This window comes from Salvelinus namaycush, chromosome 38 (genome assembly GCF_016432855.1).
Source record: "Salvelinus namaycush isolate Seneca chromosome 38, SaNama_1.0, whole genome shotgun sequence".
In the NCBI taxonomy this organism is placed as follows: Eukaryota; Metazoa; Chordata; class Actinopteri; order Salmoniformes; family Salmonidae; genus Salvelinus; species Salvelinus namaycush.
Window position 1 is genome coordinate 8,751,300 of NC_052344.1, and position 16,368 is coordinate 8,767,667.

General features: G+C 45.8%; 1 protein-coding gene across 12 annotated transcripts in view; it reads right to left on the reverse strand.

Moving 5' to 3' along the window:
• Window positions 1-16,368, reverse strand: part of LOC120031968 (CUGBP Elav-like family member 2) — a 118,124-nt gene that overhangs the window by 67,443 nt on the left and 34,313 nt on the right. For 4 of the 12 annotated variants that reach the window (XM_038977852.1, XM_038977851.1, XM_038977850.1 and 1 more), the window contains exon 1: window positions 4,956-5,146. In XM_038977852.1, coding sequence (XP_038833780.1) covers window positions 4,956-5,133 — 178 coding nt within the window. In that variant the 5' untranslated portion in view covers window positions 5,134-5,146. Of the gene's footprint in view, window positions 1-4,955; window positions 5,158-16,368 lie in introns of those variants that run through there. The other 8 variants (XM_038977860.1, XM_038977855.1, XM_038977854.1 and 5 more) reach the window with 4 other exon arrangements.

A 16,368-nucleotide genomic window follows, 5' to 3' on the forward strand; every position in this document is an offset into this window, starting at 1 on the left:
TAACCTGTCACACACTGAAGGCCTATAGGTTCACCACTGTACTAACCTGTCACACACTGAAGGCCTATAGGTTCACCACTGTACTAACCTGTCACACACTGAAGGTCTATAGGTTCACCACTGTACTAACCTGTCACACACTGAAGACCTATAGGTTCACCACTGTACTAACCTGTCACACACTGAAGGCCTATAGGTTCACCACTGAACTAACCTGTCACACACTGAAGACCTATAGGTTCACCACTGTACTAACCTGTCACACACTGAAGGCCTATAGGTTCACCACTGTACTAACCTGTCACACACTGAAGACCTATAGGTTCACCACTGTACTAACCTGTAGGTTCACCACTGTACTAACCTGTCACACACTGAAGACCTATAGGTTCACCACTGTACTAACCTGTCACACACTGAAGGCCTATAGGTTCACCACTGTACTAACCTGTCACACACTGAAGACCTATAGGTTCACCACTGTACTAACCTGTCGCACACTGAAGGTCTATAGGTTCACCACTGTACTAACCTGTCACACACTGAAGGCCTATAGGTTCACCACTGTACTAACCTGTCACACACTGAAGGCCTATAGGTTCACCACTGTACTAACCTGTCACACACTGAAGACCTATAGGTTCACCACTGTACTAACCTGTCACACACTGAAGGCCTATAGGTTCACCACTGTACTAACCTGTCACACACTGAAGGCCTATAGGTTCACCACTGTACTAACCTGTCGCACACTGAAGACCTATAGGTTCACCACTGTACTAACCTGTCACACACTGAAGGCCTATAGGTTCACCACTGTACTAACCTGTCACACACTGAAGGCCTATAGGTTAGCCACTGTACTAACCTGTCACACACTGAAGGTCTATAGGTTCACCACTGCAGAAACATGTCTATAATAGATATAAAGGCTGTTAACATACTGTCTTAATGTTTCCAGAAAGGAGTGTATATATTTGGCCTGGTGAAGAGGTTTTATGTGCTGACTGGAGTTGTTGTTACTCTGAAACAATGACGAGTTCTTTCTGTCGGAGACAGATTCCAGACATAGTACAAATGTATCCGACACCAAGACAAGACCGAGACACTCAATATCTGGTCTGGAGACCAGTCTGGAGTACTACAACATGGAGTGTGCTGTGAATAGCCTCTCTCTCAACATTTATATGAAGGCCAACAAGGCTTAGAATACACCACACACACTACACTAGACATACACACACATGCAGGCATGCACAAAACACACAGAGGTGAAAGAAAATATACACACACACATGCGCAAAACGCAGAGAGAGGGAGGAGTAGCCAGTGAGAGGAATAGAGATTAGGAGAGAGACGGTGTTTGTAAATGCTTTATATCTACTGAAGGAGCCTTTTGACTGCACAAAAAACCTGTGTCCGTCTCACACTGTCAATAACAACATCCACAACCACAGGTCCACACCATCATAGTAGACAGAGAGAGAGGTGGGGGGGAGGGGAGAGGAAAAATAAAAGGGATGAGAGAGGAGGGGGTGAAGAGGCACGGATGGAAGGAGAGTGGTAAGAGAAGAGAGGACTGGCATGGAGGGAGGGAGGGGGTCAAAAAGAGCGGAATGATTTCGTCAGATTGCAGATTGAGTGCAGCAAACGAGGAACAGAATGTTAGCATGGTTTAATAACAGGGAGGGGATAGAGGAGACAGAGCAATAGAGATGGAGAGAGAGAGGAACGAACCGCACTAATCTGGTCGTGAGGAGCTAGATGGAGGAGATGAATGTGAGGGAGGGGGGTTAGAGGGCACTCTACACCAGGTCCCTGCACTCTTCACTGGGCCCCAGCACCCAGGAAGAACCCCTTCACCCCCAGCCTCTGACCTACATTAATTAACTCTGCTGCTGCAATTACTGACCACACCACCCTCTGGTTAGAGTGGCTATACGGGAGAACACTATATGCTGTGTGTGTGTGTGTGAGAGAGAAATAGATCATACTCAATAAAGCAGGAGAGGAGTAGATTGAAAGAGGGGGAAGAGAGTGAGAGAAGGGGGTTGGGAGGTACATTCAGCCATAGCGGCCTGTGTTGAGAAGATTGGATCTTTGACTGGCAATATCTCCTTATGTCCACTGTACCTTCAGACCAGATTAGGACACACAGCACTTTACAAATCCACCACAACTAACTGTGGAGAAACGGCTCCAAATTAAATCCTCAAAAACGCTGTTCCCTGGCTAACCCCAAACACACACAGAGTAGGCTTCCAACACTGCACATGCCAAACCCCCCCCCCCCCCTCGCCCATTATAAAATCCACCTGCAGTCGCTCACTAATTGGACTTGGGTAGACTGCTAACACAGCGAATGTCTTGTTATGGCAATCTAATTGGCTGTGCTGCTTTAGGAAAGAATGAAATAAATCAGTGTTCTGACTCAGGTCGGCCCGGTCTCTACTGAATCCATTAGAGGAGATAATTGTGTTGGGAGGCAAAGCGTTTGCCGAGCGTTGCCTCAGCGTTGAGGGAGAATGCGGTTGAATTAGAATTGTAAAGGTGAATGTGTGCCATTGGATAGCTGGATGCCCCTGGATACTACAGTGGGAAACCCCAGAGTGGATGTACATGGAGAGTGGTGATGGAGAATCAGATACTGTGAGCTGTTATATTTCAGCGTATGTGTTGCTGATATGAGGTGTCGTTCTTTCAGACACCATGTCCAGAGATTTGTGCAGTAGATACAACTTGCTAATGAAGACATTACAGCCATTTTGTGTGTCCTCCATGAGGACAGGTGCGATCATTAAGATTAATGACATAGTATGTCCCCTGCCAACACACACACACACTCACTCACAACTGTGCTGTACACACCCGGCTAGACAACAGATGCAAACAAACCTGGGATGCAAACTGTTGTTGAGAGAGGAGAACTGTCTTTGTTTACCCCTCTGGCCCTCTCTCCTCTCCTCCCTCTCTCATCCCCCTCTCTGTGCTAAATCAAATTCTCTCTCGCTCTCTCCACTCATCTGTTTGTTGACTCTTAACACATTAAAGCAACCGCAGCCAAACTAAACTGTCCATACTGCACTGGCCAGCGTTCACACAGACACAGCATCCATCAGATAGTCCAGGCCTGGGACCAGACTCAACTCACCTAGCAGCTGCCCTTCCTGCAGAATAACCATCTAAAGACAACCAGACCACTCAGATGGGAAACACTGTCTACGAACTCACTGGTGTAAAATGTATTCATTGTGCCATCTTTTACATGAAAAATGGAGGAAAACCTTTTCTAGAAGCATCAGTAACAGTATGTGTAAGGAGGAATGTGTATCTACCATCAATGGATTAGAGAAGAATGGAGAGAGAGAGAGAAGGAGAGAAAATAAAATAAAACTCCACTTCACTTCACAAATCCAAATTACTCTAGTAATAGTCAAGAGAGAGCCGCTGACCCGGCCTCTGGATCGCCAGGGGTGACGGAGCACACTCACTCAACCGTCTAACTGAGACCACTCTGAAAATATGGTCATTCATTTAAGCTAAACAGACCGGGGGGAAAGGGGCACAGTTTCCTTGACACCAATGAAATGAGAATTGGCTCCAATGCAACTGTGGAGCCGAGAGGGGCCATTGCGGTTCCACTGTGTGTGAGGGCTCTGACAAGGCCATGTCGCGCTAGAGAGTTCTTACGCAACGACGAGAAAACAACAGCGCCTAAAGCCTGGGAATATACAAGCCTAGACAGAGCACTATCAAACAGTCAATCTGTTCAATCCAATCCTCCATTTTACAGGCCAGAGAAAGAGAGAGAGAGCGAGAGATTGTTGAGTGTTTACAGTCTCAAGGAAGAGAGGAGAGGCTGTTTTCCCTACTTAAAGTAAAGTGTCTATGAGTGACCCTCTCCCACACTTTGACTCATCAACCAGAGAAATCAGAACGACTCAAGGGCTTAGTGACAGAGAAAGACAAAATGGAGGAAGAGAGGAGAGGCTGACGAGAGCAATGCATTGTTCACATCTCCCACGGAGAAACAACGAGGAAGAGAAGTCATCCAGAGGTTAGGGACACAGACAGAGGAGGAGAAAGAGAGAGACACATAAGCATGAACACACTCAGACTCAAACACAGAGCCCATGACAGTGAGTTTAGGCCGGATGATTTGATTTAGGTATATCCCTGTCTCCCCTTGGCAGACTGCTGAATTGCTGTGTCAAGGCTTGTGGGAGTTTGTGACTCAGAAAGAGAGAGAGGGATGGAGAGAGAGATGAGGAGGGAAGAGAGAGAGCAAAACAGAGAGATGCTGTGGGGATGAGGAGGTGAGGGAAAGCTCTTGCTCCTTCTCTTCCATTCTTCCTTTTTATTTCTTGATTTAGTGAAGATAAATAAAATATGACATAAACAGGTGTGTGTCTGCAGTGGCCTTTACCAAAATCTCCTCTTTCTCCGTCTCCCTCTCCCCCCTACATCTTCCATCCGCCTACTCCCACTGTCTCCTCAAGCCGCCTGTCATCACAGTGCATTCTGTTGTCTCTCTGTGCGTTGGATGTGTGTCTGCTAATGTGGCAGCAGCATTGTCTCATTGTCGGCTCTGCTGCCTCTTTTGTTTTCCCTCCGACTTGACAAGTTCATCAGGAAAAGGCGGATGAGATGAACATGTATATATTAATTGTGTTTTGTGTCAAAGACACAGTTTCAGAGAAATATCACGCTGGCATTGATGGAATTTATCCATGTCTACTGTGCAGTATGCCTTTGTGTTTATTCCTTACTTTTTCTCTGTAGGATTGGATAAGCTGTGAGTGAGTGATTCTCCATCTTATCTTTGTTCGGCTGAGCGTTCTGGCTGTTGTGTGTGTGTGTGTGTGTGTGTGGTCTGTGTGTGTGTGTGTGTGTGTGTGTGTGTGTGTGTGTGTGTGTGTGTGGTCTGTGTGTGTATGACTGTCTCTCCGCCATACCTTTGCTCTGTGGAGGGTTCTGGCTGCGGTCTCGGAGGATGTTGATCTGATAGACGGCCCCGTAGGGCTCAAACAGCTCCTTCAGCTCCTTCTCTGACCAGGAGCGAGGGATCTGGCCCACGAACATCTTGATGGCGTCTGGGTCGGGCTGGTCCGAATGCTCCAACGCCCCGTTCATCTTCCCGGCCGTGCCGTTACTGAAAAGAGACGACAGGGGGCGCTAGGTTACATAACAGATCACAGAAGCTACATCTGACTTGACATGGAAGACGTGAAAGTACACCGTATTGACATTCTCAGGAAGATGAGAAGGAGAGGTCCACTGGGGTAGCAGCTGGTTCAAGGCTGGGTTCCCTGTGTAACCTGTAACGTTCCGTTTATGTTTCGCAACAACAACAAACATTTTCATAATAGTCCCGCACCTTGAAAGTACATCTTGGAGAACATAAATCCAAATTAGACGTCAAGATATCACCTCACCAGTTGCGAGACACTTTATAGAACAAAATCCTTCTATTAATAAATTGCGTTGAGTCGGGATGGAAAAGATTCATCCATCACACAGAGTAGGTGACTTTGACAACACATCACTCCAAAGAGAAGCCATGTGGATATATACATTCACTTATCTATCTCCACACGGTTTAAACAAAGAATTAGATTCCACCTCCGTCCTATAAGCCACATTTAGACTGTTACACACTGTCCATATCAGATTTTGCTTATCGTTTATGAGTTGGCCCCACATATTTATGAACGGCTGTGCCGTCCTTTGTGGTGGGCTATTAATTGATTATTATTAATTGATTTGTGGTGGGCTATTAATTGATGTGACGTATTTAGGTGAGCGGACACCTGCGGCGATTGATTGGTGAGTTGTTCTTCGTGCCCACTCTCATCCCCTATAATTCTATATCTCTTTGTGACTAATATATATACAAGTAGACCAGAGGGGCCCTGATTGGCAGATGAGGGACAAACCCTGATTAGAAGCACCTGCTGCTCAACTGATGATCATTACAAATGCTGTTTTGGATGAAAGAACATTTTACCTACACAAAGAAGAATGCTGTAGAGCTGAAACGTCTGCGTACGCTATCCCTGAAGCAGTGAAACATCTAAAACCTTGAATAATGAAGTAAGCTTTACGCGACATATTTTTCAGTGCGAACCCATTATACCTCTTTGTTCAGCTCAAATTGATAAACAGCACAGTCCTTAGGAAGGGGAGATCCGTACATACATTATTTTCAATCCACATAACATGATTTCAAGAAAACAGATTCCCTCGGAGCAGGTAGGCCTAGCACTCCACTATAAAAGTACAAGATAAAAGGGGACAGCAACACCAGGGAATGTGTGGGTCTGTTTTTTGGTTTTGCTATCCTTCTGGGGGCCAGAAGTCCTCACAAGGAATAGTAAAACAAGGTCAATTTGGACAAGTGGGGACATTTCAAAGGTCCCCACAATGAAAAACGGTTAGGCTTAGGGTTAAAATTAGGGTTAGAATTAGAATTAGGGGTTAAGGTTAGGGAAAATAGGATTTTGAATGGGATTCAATTGTTTGATCCCCACAAGGATAGTAAAACAAGTGTGTGTGTGTGTGTGTGTGTGGTGATGAGCAGAGGGAATGCGTGGTGTTAATTCAGGTCTGGCTCACTCTGTAGAAGGGATTTAGTGTGCTGAGTGCTGAGGGCCTGGACTGTATTACAAAACACTACATGACATGGTAACATTACACACACACACTGTTAAGTCAGTTCATGTTTTAATTCTCTGTAACCTTTCCTTTTTCTGCTTCTTTCTCTCTGCTCAAGTAGTCAGTGTTGTCACGAATCACATTCAATTGGCCTTGTGTGTGTCAAATAAAAACTTGAGCTTGGTAAGCTTTTTAAAAGAGAAAATCAACACTCTGTTGCAATACCTCAGAAGATAAATGGTGTGTGCGACTGCGCACACAAATACACACGCACAACTCCCTGAGGGAACAATCTGGGATCACAATGGCTTGTTTTACATCTTAACGATTTCTCTAAAAACGGCCGCCAGCCTCGAACAATCAGCACAGTTGCCACTGATCCCAGGGCCAGCTGCATGAATAGGGCTAGAACGTACCAGCACAAACACAGTCTCAGTCTCCACTTCAGCCTGTGGTGCCACGGAACCAGAGTAAAAACTAAACAAGCTGAAGTCCATGTGCTGCTTTATCGCTCTACTTTCACTTTTGTTATTCTCCACAGGAGAAAGGAGAGAGCATTAACAAAACATGCCCAAATCCCTTGCTTGACTAGCTGACAGCCGTAATACCACTCTATAAAGCCCAGGGAGAGAGGGAGGAAAAGAGGGAGGGATTCAAAAAAGAGAACGAGGGATGAAGGGAGGGAGAACATACAGACCTTTGAACACGACACATCCATCTCTTGCAGAAAGAGCCCAGGCGTTCGGCAGAAACGCCCAATTCTTTAAAGGACTTAAAGGACATGTCAAATAAATGACCAAGCCGGGAGAATGAGGGAACGAGCAAACGAGTGCTAACGGTCCCCACGGCAATCACTCCACTGTAAGCTGGACGATAAATCCCAGCCACAGCGCCGAGGGGACCGGGAAGAAGTTACGGCCCCAATGAACACCAAGCGTTACGCCAACGTTCACACTCATAAAGCAGAGCGTTGCTTGAACGTTAGACATTTAAAAACGTGAGATGAACGGCTCCCCTGGCACACAGCACAGCCATGACACCTGCAGTATATCCATCCCTAGACACCCCAGGCTGGAAGCACAACAACCACCCACTAACACACTCTGTGTAAAAGGCTTGTTATGTGTGTGTGCGTGTGAGAGAGAGAGAGACAATTCCTCATTGTGTGGTTGTTTGAGGCCTGGGGGAGAGAATTAGTCTATAAGGATAAGGCACAATGCCCTTTTGAACCATTCACCCTGCCCATCACAGCCCCAACTGCCAACATGCCCCATTACACAGCCATACAGCTCTATGAATGCTCATAAAGCTTCATGATCTGTTATAAGATGCACACTGCGTGACCGTGTACAGTTGAAGTCGGAAGTTTACATACACCTTATCCAAATACATTTAAACTCAGTTTTTCACAATTCCTGACATTTAATCCTAGTAAAAATTCCCTATCTTAGGTCAGTTAGGATCACCACTTTATTTTAATAATGTGAAATGTCAGAATAATAGTAGAGATTGATTGAATTATTTCTGCTTATATTTCTTTCATCACATTCCCAGTGGATCAGAAGTTTACACATAGTATTTGGTAGCATTGCCTTTAAATTGTTTAACTTGGATCAAACATTTCAGGTAGCCTTCCACAAGATACCCACAATAAGTTGGGTGAATTTTGGCCCATTCCTCCTGACAGAGCTGGTGTAACTGAGTCAGGTTTGTAGGCCTCCATGCTCGCACATGCTTTATCAGTTCTGCCCACATCTATAGGATTAAGGTCAGGGCTTTGTGATGGCCACTCCAATACCTTGACTTTGTTGTTCTTAAGCCATTTTGCACAACTTTGGAAGTATGCTTGGGGTCACATGGGGATCTTTGTCCCCATGTGCACTTGCAAACCGTAGTCAGGCTTTTTTATGGCGGTTTTGGAGCAGTGGCTTCTTCCTTGCTGTCGATATAGGACTCGTTTTACTGTGGATATAGATACTTTCGTACCCGTTTCCTCCAGCATCTTCACAAGGTTCTTTCTGTTCTGGGATTGACTTGCACTTTTCGCACCAAAGTACGTTCATCTCTAGGAGACAGAAAGCGTCTCCTTCATGAGCGGTATGACGGCTGCATGGTCCCATGGTGTTTATACTTGCATACTATTGTTTGTACAGATGAACGTGGTACCTTCAGGCATTTGAAAATTGCTCCCAAGGATGAACCAGACTTGTGGAGGTCTTGGCTGATTTCCCCATGATGTCAAGCAAAGAGGTACTGGGTTTGAAGGTAGGCCTTGAAAAACATCCACAGGTACACCTCCAATTGTGTCAAATTGTCCAAGCTGTTTAAAGGCACAGTCAACTTAGTGTATGTAAACTTCTGACCCACTGGAATTGTGATACAGTGAATTCTAAGTCAAATAATCTGTCTGTAAACAATTGTTGGAAAAATTACTTGTGTCATGCACAAAGTAGATGTCCTTACCGACTTGCCAAAACTATAGTTTGCTAACAAGAAATTTGTGGAGTGGTTGAAAAACGAGTTTTAATGACTCCAACCTAAGTGTATGTAAACTTCCGACTTCAACCTTAGGTCTTTGGTCTCTGTGGGTTGGTGATGGCTGTGAGAAAGTGACTCTGTTCAGTATAAAGGAATTAGCTTCTCTCCCCTTCACCCCTGCAGCCCTGCAGCCCTTCACCCCTGCAGCGCTTCACCCCTGCAGCCCTTCACCCCTGCAGCTCTTCACCCCTGCAGCCCTTCACCCCTGCAGCCCTTCACCCCTGCAGCCCTTCACCCCTGCAGCCCTTCACCCCTGCAGCTCTTCAGCCATGCAGCCCTTCACCCCTGCAGCCCTTCACCCCTGCAGCGCTTCACCCCTGCAGCCCTTCACCCCTGCAGCCCTTCACCCCTGCAGCGCTTCACCCCTGCAGCCCTTCACCCCTGCAGCTCTTCACCCCTGCAGCCCTTCACCCCTGCAGCTCTTCACCCCTGCAGCCCTTCACCCCTGCAGCCCTTCACCCCTGCAGCCCTTCACCCCTGCAGCCCTTCACCCCTGCAGCTCTTCAGCCCTTCACCCCTGCAGCTCTTCAGCCCTTCACCCCTGCAGCTCTTCAGCCCTTCACCCCTGCAGCTCTTCAGCCCTTCACCCCTGCAGCCCTTCACCCCTGCAGCTCTTCAGCCCTTCACCCCTGCAGCGCTTCACCCCTGCACCCCTGCAGCCCTTTCCCCTGCAGCTCTTCAGCCCTTCAGCCCTGCAGCCCTTCACCCCTGCAGCCCTTCACCCCTGCAGCCCTTCACCCCTGCAGCTCTTCAGCCCTTCCCCCTGCAGCTCTTCAGCCCTTCACCCCTGCAGCGCTTCAGCCCTTCCCCCCTGCAGCCCTTCACCCCTGCAGCTCTTCAGCCCTTCACCCCTGCAGCCCTTCACCCCTGCAGCTCTTCAGCCCTTCACCCCTGCAGCCCTTCACCCCTGCAGCTCTTCAGCCCTTCACCCCTGCAGCCCTTCACCCCTGCAGCCCTTCACCCCTGCAGCTCTTCAGCCCTTCCCCCTGCAGCTCTTCAGCCCTTCACCCCTGCAGCCCTTCACCCCTGCAGCTCTTCAGCCCTTCCCCCTGCAGCTCTTCAGCCCTTCACCCCTGCAGCTCTTCAGCCCTTCCCCCTGCAGCTCTTCAGCCCTTCACCCCTGCAGTGCTTCACCCCTGCAGCCCTTCACCCCTGCAGCCCTTCCCCCTGCAGCTCTTCAGCCCTTCACCCCTGCAGCCCTTCACCCCTGCAGCCCTTCCCCCTGCAGCTCTTCAGCCCTTCACCCCTGCAGCCCTTCCCCCTGCAGCTCTTCAGCCCTTCACCCCTGCAGCCCTGGCTGACAAGGTGTTATTGCTGTCAGTGTGTGAGTGAACCTGAAACAGCAAGAGTGTGTCCCGGGGCACAGATTAAGTCATTGAGTGGATCAACTCCTGCCATAGCCTCTCCGTCTCTCCTCTCCTGCCCCCCCCCCCCCCCCCCCCCCCCACCTCCCAGCCAATTGTCTGCCTTAATGGCTGAACTATAGCTTCCATCAGTCTCATTTGCAGCACAGGGCCGTGACTGAGAGGTGATCTACAGTCTTAGCCAAGGTGTGTGTGTGTGTGTATGTGTATTCCTTGGCAGGGAACATTAGGAGACTTTCTTCCTCTCCATAAAGTAGAGCAGCTGAGTGATCCGGTGTGTGTGTGTGTGTGTGTGTGCCGCCGTCTCAACTGCACTATGGGTTTAACACAAGAGAGAAAGTTCAACTTTCCCAGCAGTGGCAGGAAGATAGCTGAGCTGGCTCTGAACCAGTGAAGCATCGATAAGAGAGACTAACATGAATACAATTCACACCTCAGATCTGCACCATTAGGGATATAGATCAGTATGTTATTGGATCCAGGTAGCGTATACAAAGCTAACTTTCTATATGAGGATGTGTTTACCAATAATAGTGGTGTGTGGAGTTCTTTTTACAGCTGGAAAAGCGATAACCTGACACAACTATATTACATACAGAGAGAGGAGTTTCTGACCTGACTGGGAAAAACCTAGGCTCTAGTTCCTAGGTATTCCTAGTGAATCCTGTACACAGTAGGAGGGTCTCAGTCACATCAATGCAGGGAGGAGTGTGGCAGACGCCCATGGGAGAGATAGAAACAGACAGAGAGGGAGAAAGAGACAGAGTGAGAGATGGATGCAGGTGAGTGGGGCCAGCAGTAAGCACAGCTTTGAGCACAGCATGGCCTCTTGTATTCGCTGACACACACACACACACACCCCCCACTGTGGTTTGGGATGGATGAGTTTTGGGGAAAGTTGCTCTGGTACACCCTGCTGTTCTTTCCCTCCATTTTCATTTCCACTTGAACACACACGTACACACAGACCGACACACACACTCACCCACATCAATCAAACATCTCTCCAACACATGCACCTTCATTCCTCTCCTGGACATCAATGGAGTTCTCCCATGGCCCCTCAGACACTAGTCATCGGAACATAATTGGAGGTGGTGTAACTGTCGCACATGGGAACTAATCTGGAAGACAACAACAGGGAGAAACATCAGTTCCCCTCTAGAGGCTGTGGACCAAATTCAGCTTAGATCAAATGCTGACGACTACAACTCCTACTGCTACTGCTACAGCTATAAAACTCCTACTGCTACAGCTACAGCTATAAACTCATACTGCTACAGCTATAAAACTCCTACTGCTACAGCTATAAAACTCCTACTGCTACAGCTATAAACTCATACTGCTACAGCTATAAAACTCCTACTGCTACAGCTATAAAACTCCTATTGCTACAGCTATAAACTCATACTGCTACAGCTATAAAACTCCTACAGCTACAGCTATAAAACTCCTACTGCTACAGCTATAAACTCATACTGCTACAGCTATAAAACTCCTACAGCTACAGCTATAAAACTCCTACTGCTACAGCTATAAAACTCCTATTGCTACAACTATAAAACTCCTATTGCTACAGCTATAAAACTCCTACTGCTACAGCTATAAAACTCCTACTGCTACAGCTATAAAACTCCTATTGCTACAGCTATAAAACTCCTATTGCTACAACTATAAAACTCCTACTGCTACAGCTATAAAACTCCTACTGCTACAGCTATAAACTCATACTGCTACAGCTATAAAACTCCTACTGCTACAGCTATAAAACTCCTATTGCTACAACTATAAAACTCCTACTGCTACAGCTATAAAACTTATACTGCTACAGCTATAAAACTCCTACTACTACAGCTATAAAACTCCTACTGCTACTACTACAGCTATAAAACTCCTACTGCTACAGCTATAAAACTGCTACTGCTACAGCTATAATAAAACTCCTACTGCTACAGCTATACAACTCCTACTGCTACAGCTATACAACTCCTACAGCTACTACTACAGCTATAAAACTCCTACTGCTACAGCTATAAAACTCCTACTGCTACTACTACAGCTATAAAACTCCTACTGCTACAGCTATACAACTCCTACAGCTACTACTACAGCTATAAAACTCCTACTGCTACAGCTATAAAACTCCTACTCCTACTACTACAGCTATAAAACTCCTACAGCTATAAAACTCCTACTGCTACAGCTATAAAACTCCTACTACTACAGCTATAAAACTCCTACTGCTACTACTACAGCTATAAAACTCCTACTGCTACTACTACAGCTATAAAACTCCTACTGCTACTACTACAGCTATAAAACTCCTACTGCTACTACTACAGCTATAAAACTCCTACTGCTACTACTACAGCTATAAAACTCCTACTACTACAGCTATAAAAGTCCTACTCCTACTACTACAGCTATAAAACTCCTACTGCTACAGCTATAAAACTCCTACTGCTACTACTACAGCTATAAGACTCCTACAGCTACTACTACAGCTATAAATCTCCTACTCCTACTACTACAGCTATAAAACTCTTACTACTACAGCTATAAAACTCCTACTGCTACAGCTATAAAACTCATACTGCTACAGCCATAAAACTCCTACAGCTACTACTACAGCTATAAATCTCCTACTCCTACTACTACAGCTATAAAACTCTTACTACTACAGCTATAAAACTCCTACTGCTACAGCTATAAAACTCCTACTACTACAGCTATAAAACTCCTACTGCTACTACTGTCCCACTAGACCAAATTACTGCTCCTACTGCTACAAAGCTCTACTCGTAGATATCTAGGAGCTGTCAGAAACACTGACAACTCCTATACAGCTCATTCCGATATACCCTAGAGTAGACCACACTTATCAAGGACCATGGACATGTCACCTAACTCCTTTGTTGACAGGTATTAGAATGCTTGAATTAGTGTGCTTAGTTTGACTCAGAAAATGTAGGCTAATAAGTAGGCCCTTAATGGACTGATACAACAATAAAACAAGCCAATAAAGCATCTTCTATAATGGGAACAAGCTTTCAGGAGCCGCGGTTGAACAGTGAAAGGTATTCTGTGGTGCATTCTGGTCTATTGAGACATTGCAATGCAGTGAAGATCACCTCCCACGACTGGTGTGTACAGGAAGAAAAGACACAGGGCAGGAGAGAAACGTTATGGGAATGCACAGACAGAGTTCTGATTATCTGTCTAAGGAAGAGAAGTTGCTGAGTATGTCCTCAGTATTGCTCATCGCTGTCGCCCACACACAGCTTGTATACTTCAGACTGAACAGCCTTGAGAAATCACCAACCTGAAAAACATATTCACTCAAACAGCAGTTCCAGCCTAATAGAACTGTCATAAACCCCTCCAAGAGTACATCTCAATAGGTCTCAAACTGCTTCATAGTCTCTCTCATTACTTCCTGTCCCACTGCTCTGAATGATTTCTATATGTATGGTGCTTTAAGCACATTCAAACGTTGACGGCTCGGTTTATAAAGCCTAAATGTGTGTGTATGTGTGTCAGGAGAGGGGGAGGTTGAATCTACACACACAGCTATTAGTCCAGGCCTGCAATCCTCAGAAGGGTAGAAGAATTAGGGATGTCTAAACTACAGAGTCAGGATTGGCCAAATCCCAGCAACACCAAAGTGACTCTGTAATGTCTAACATCCTCCTACCTATTTTCTTCCGCCCCTCCCCATCCCGTCCCGCTCTCTCCCCCAAACCCTGTTACCATAGGAACAGCCAGAGCAGAGGGAGTGGTTGTGACCATGACGCTGACGGTTCACTGAACCCTGAACGCGTTACCACACACACACACACACACACACACACACACACACACACACACACACACACACACACACACACACACACACACACACACACACACACACACACACACACACACACACACACACACACAGTGCATGTTTGGGATCAGTGTGTGAGTCTCTTTCCCCCTTTCTCCATTTTCTTTCCTGTCTTTCCTTCTCCCATCTCCATCTACAGTGAACAGTATAAGACCAATGATCCTTCATGCCATGAACCCTCTGTTTGAAACATATTTGTAAAGGATTCAAAGGGTGAAACCTTATTCATTCACATGAAATCATTGATATAATGTTGTATCTGATACTCAAGATTTTGATGATGCAAAAATGTGGTGGTGAAGCGACCCTGAGATATTTTAAATACCCTGAGATATTTTAAGTACCCTGAGATATTTTAAATACCCTGAGATGGTGCCGCCCTATGGGACTCCCAATCACGGCCGGTTGTGATACAGCCTAGAATCGAACCAGGGTGTCTGTAGTGACGCCTCTAGCACTGAGATGCAGTGCCTTAGACCGCTGTGCTACTTGGGAGCCCACATGGGGGTAGTGTGTTGATATCCCTAATATTGAATGAGCATGAATATTTTATATATATATACAGTGGGGAGAACAAGTATTTGATACACTGCCGATTTTGCAGGTTTTCCTACTTACAAAGCATGTAGACAAAAATCTAGAAAATCACATTGTATGATTTTTAAGTAATTAATTTGCATTTTATTGGGCTGTAGTAGATTGTATAACAGGTGGCAGGCAATGTATGAGTAGGAGAAGACTTGTGAACTATATTGTCATTGTCTGAGAGGAGGAGGGACATTTATGACAAAATGAGAGGTATATAAACCAATGTACAGGAAATGATAAGCAGAGCTCTCGTAAATAAACATTCTGACTATTGTAGACTGGCCTCTGTCTGTTTCATTTCAACCAGTATCTTACAAATTCTTGGTAACAGACCGAGTAGTTAATTGAAGTTCAGTTGATGAACATTGAGAACATAATTCTCTTAACAATTTGAAACAGTCTTCAGACAGGCTTTAGGAAGACAAGTAGAACTAATAAACAAGAATAGCAGTGCAGCAAATGTGAATCAGGTTTCATATAATTCATTGAAAGTTGCGTGTGTTATGGTCTCTGTGCATGGCTTCTTATCCACAGAGGGCCAGTGCAGGTTTTTGTTAATTAACCAAGCAAAAACACACCTGATTTAACTAACCATGTCTTGATTGAAGACATTGATTAGTCGAATCAGGTGTGTACAGGTAGGCAAGAACAAAAGCCTAAGTCCACATTGATCTCTGTGGACACGATTGGACCCCTAGTTTGTAGGTTTTTAACATTTAGAAATTAATTCAAATCAATTATAAGAGGTGGGTTTATTTGGAGCACCCATTAAAAGGGTACATTTCATCCCATTAAGCCCAGCACAAACTTTTCAGATATAAACAAATATTGTAAGTCAAGTCATAAAACTTCACGAGAGATTCATATTTCATTTTATCTCCACTTTTCTTCCAGAAATAAGGGCAGTATATATTAGAAATGTCTAAAAGTATTTTTTGGTGGGCTTAATATGTACACTTTCACCAACTCTCTCATCATCAACTCCCATTCCCCTCTCTCCAATCTCTCACATGGTTGAGAGATGAGCGGCCCTGTGTGTGTGTGTCTTGTAATTAGTGTGTGGGGGAGGGGGGGGGGGGGCAATGGGCTGTGATTGCCTGCCGTAGCTGGCCAGTGCTCTGCCAAAACTCATCATCCGACTCAATGATGGCGAAAATGTCTCATTTGGCTAATACTGCTCCGCACACCAGGCCAAGTAACCAGGACAGAGCACACAGCGAACAGAGAGACAGTAGAACTACCACCACTAGCCTTGATCTAGTATTTAGGGCTCGGATAGAGGGCTGTAGGGTATTGTTTAGGATGTTATGTCATGTAGACTCAGTGCTAAAGTAG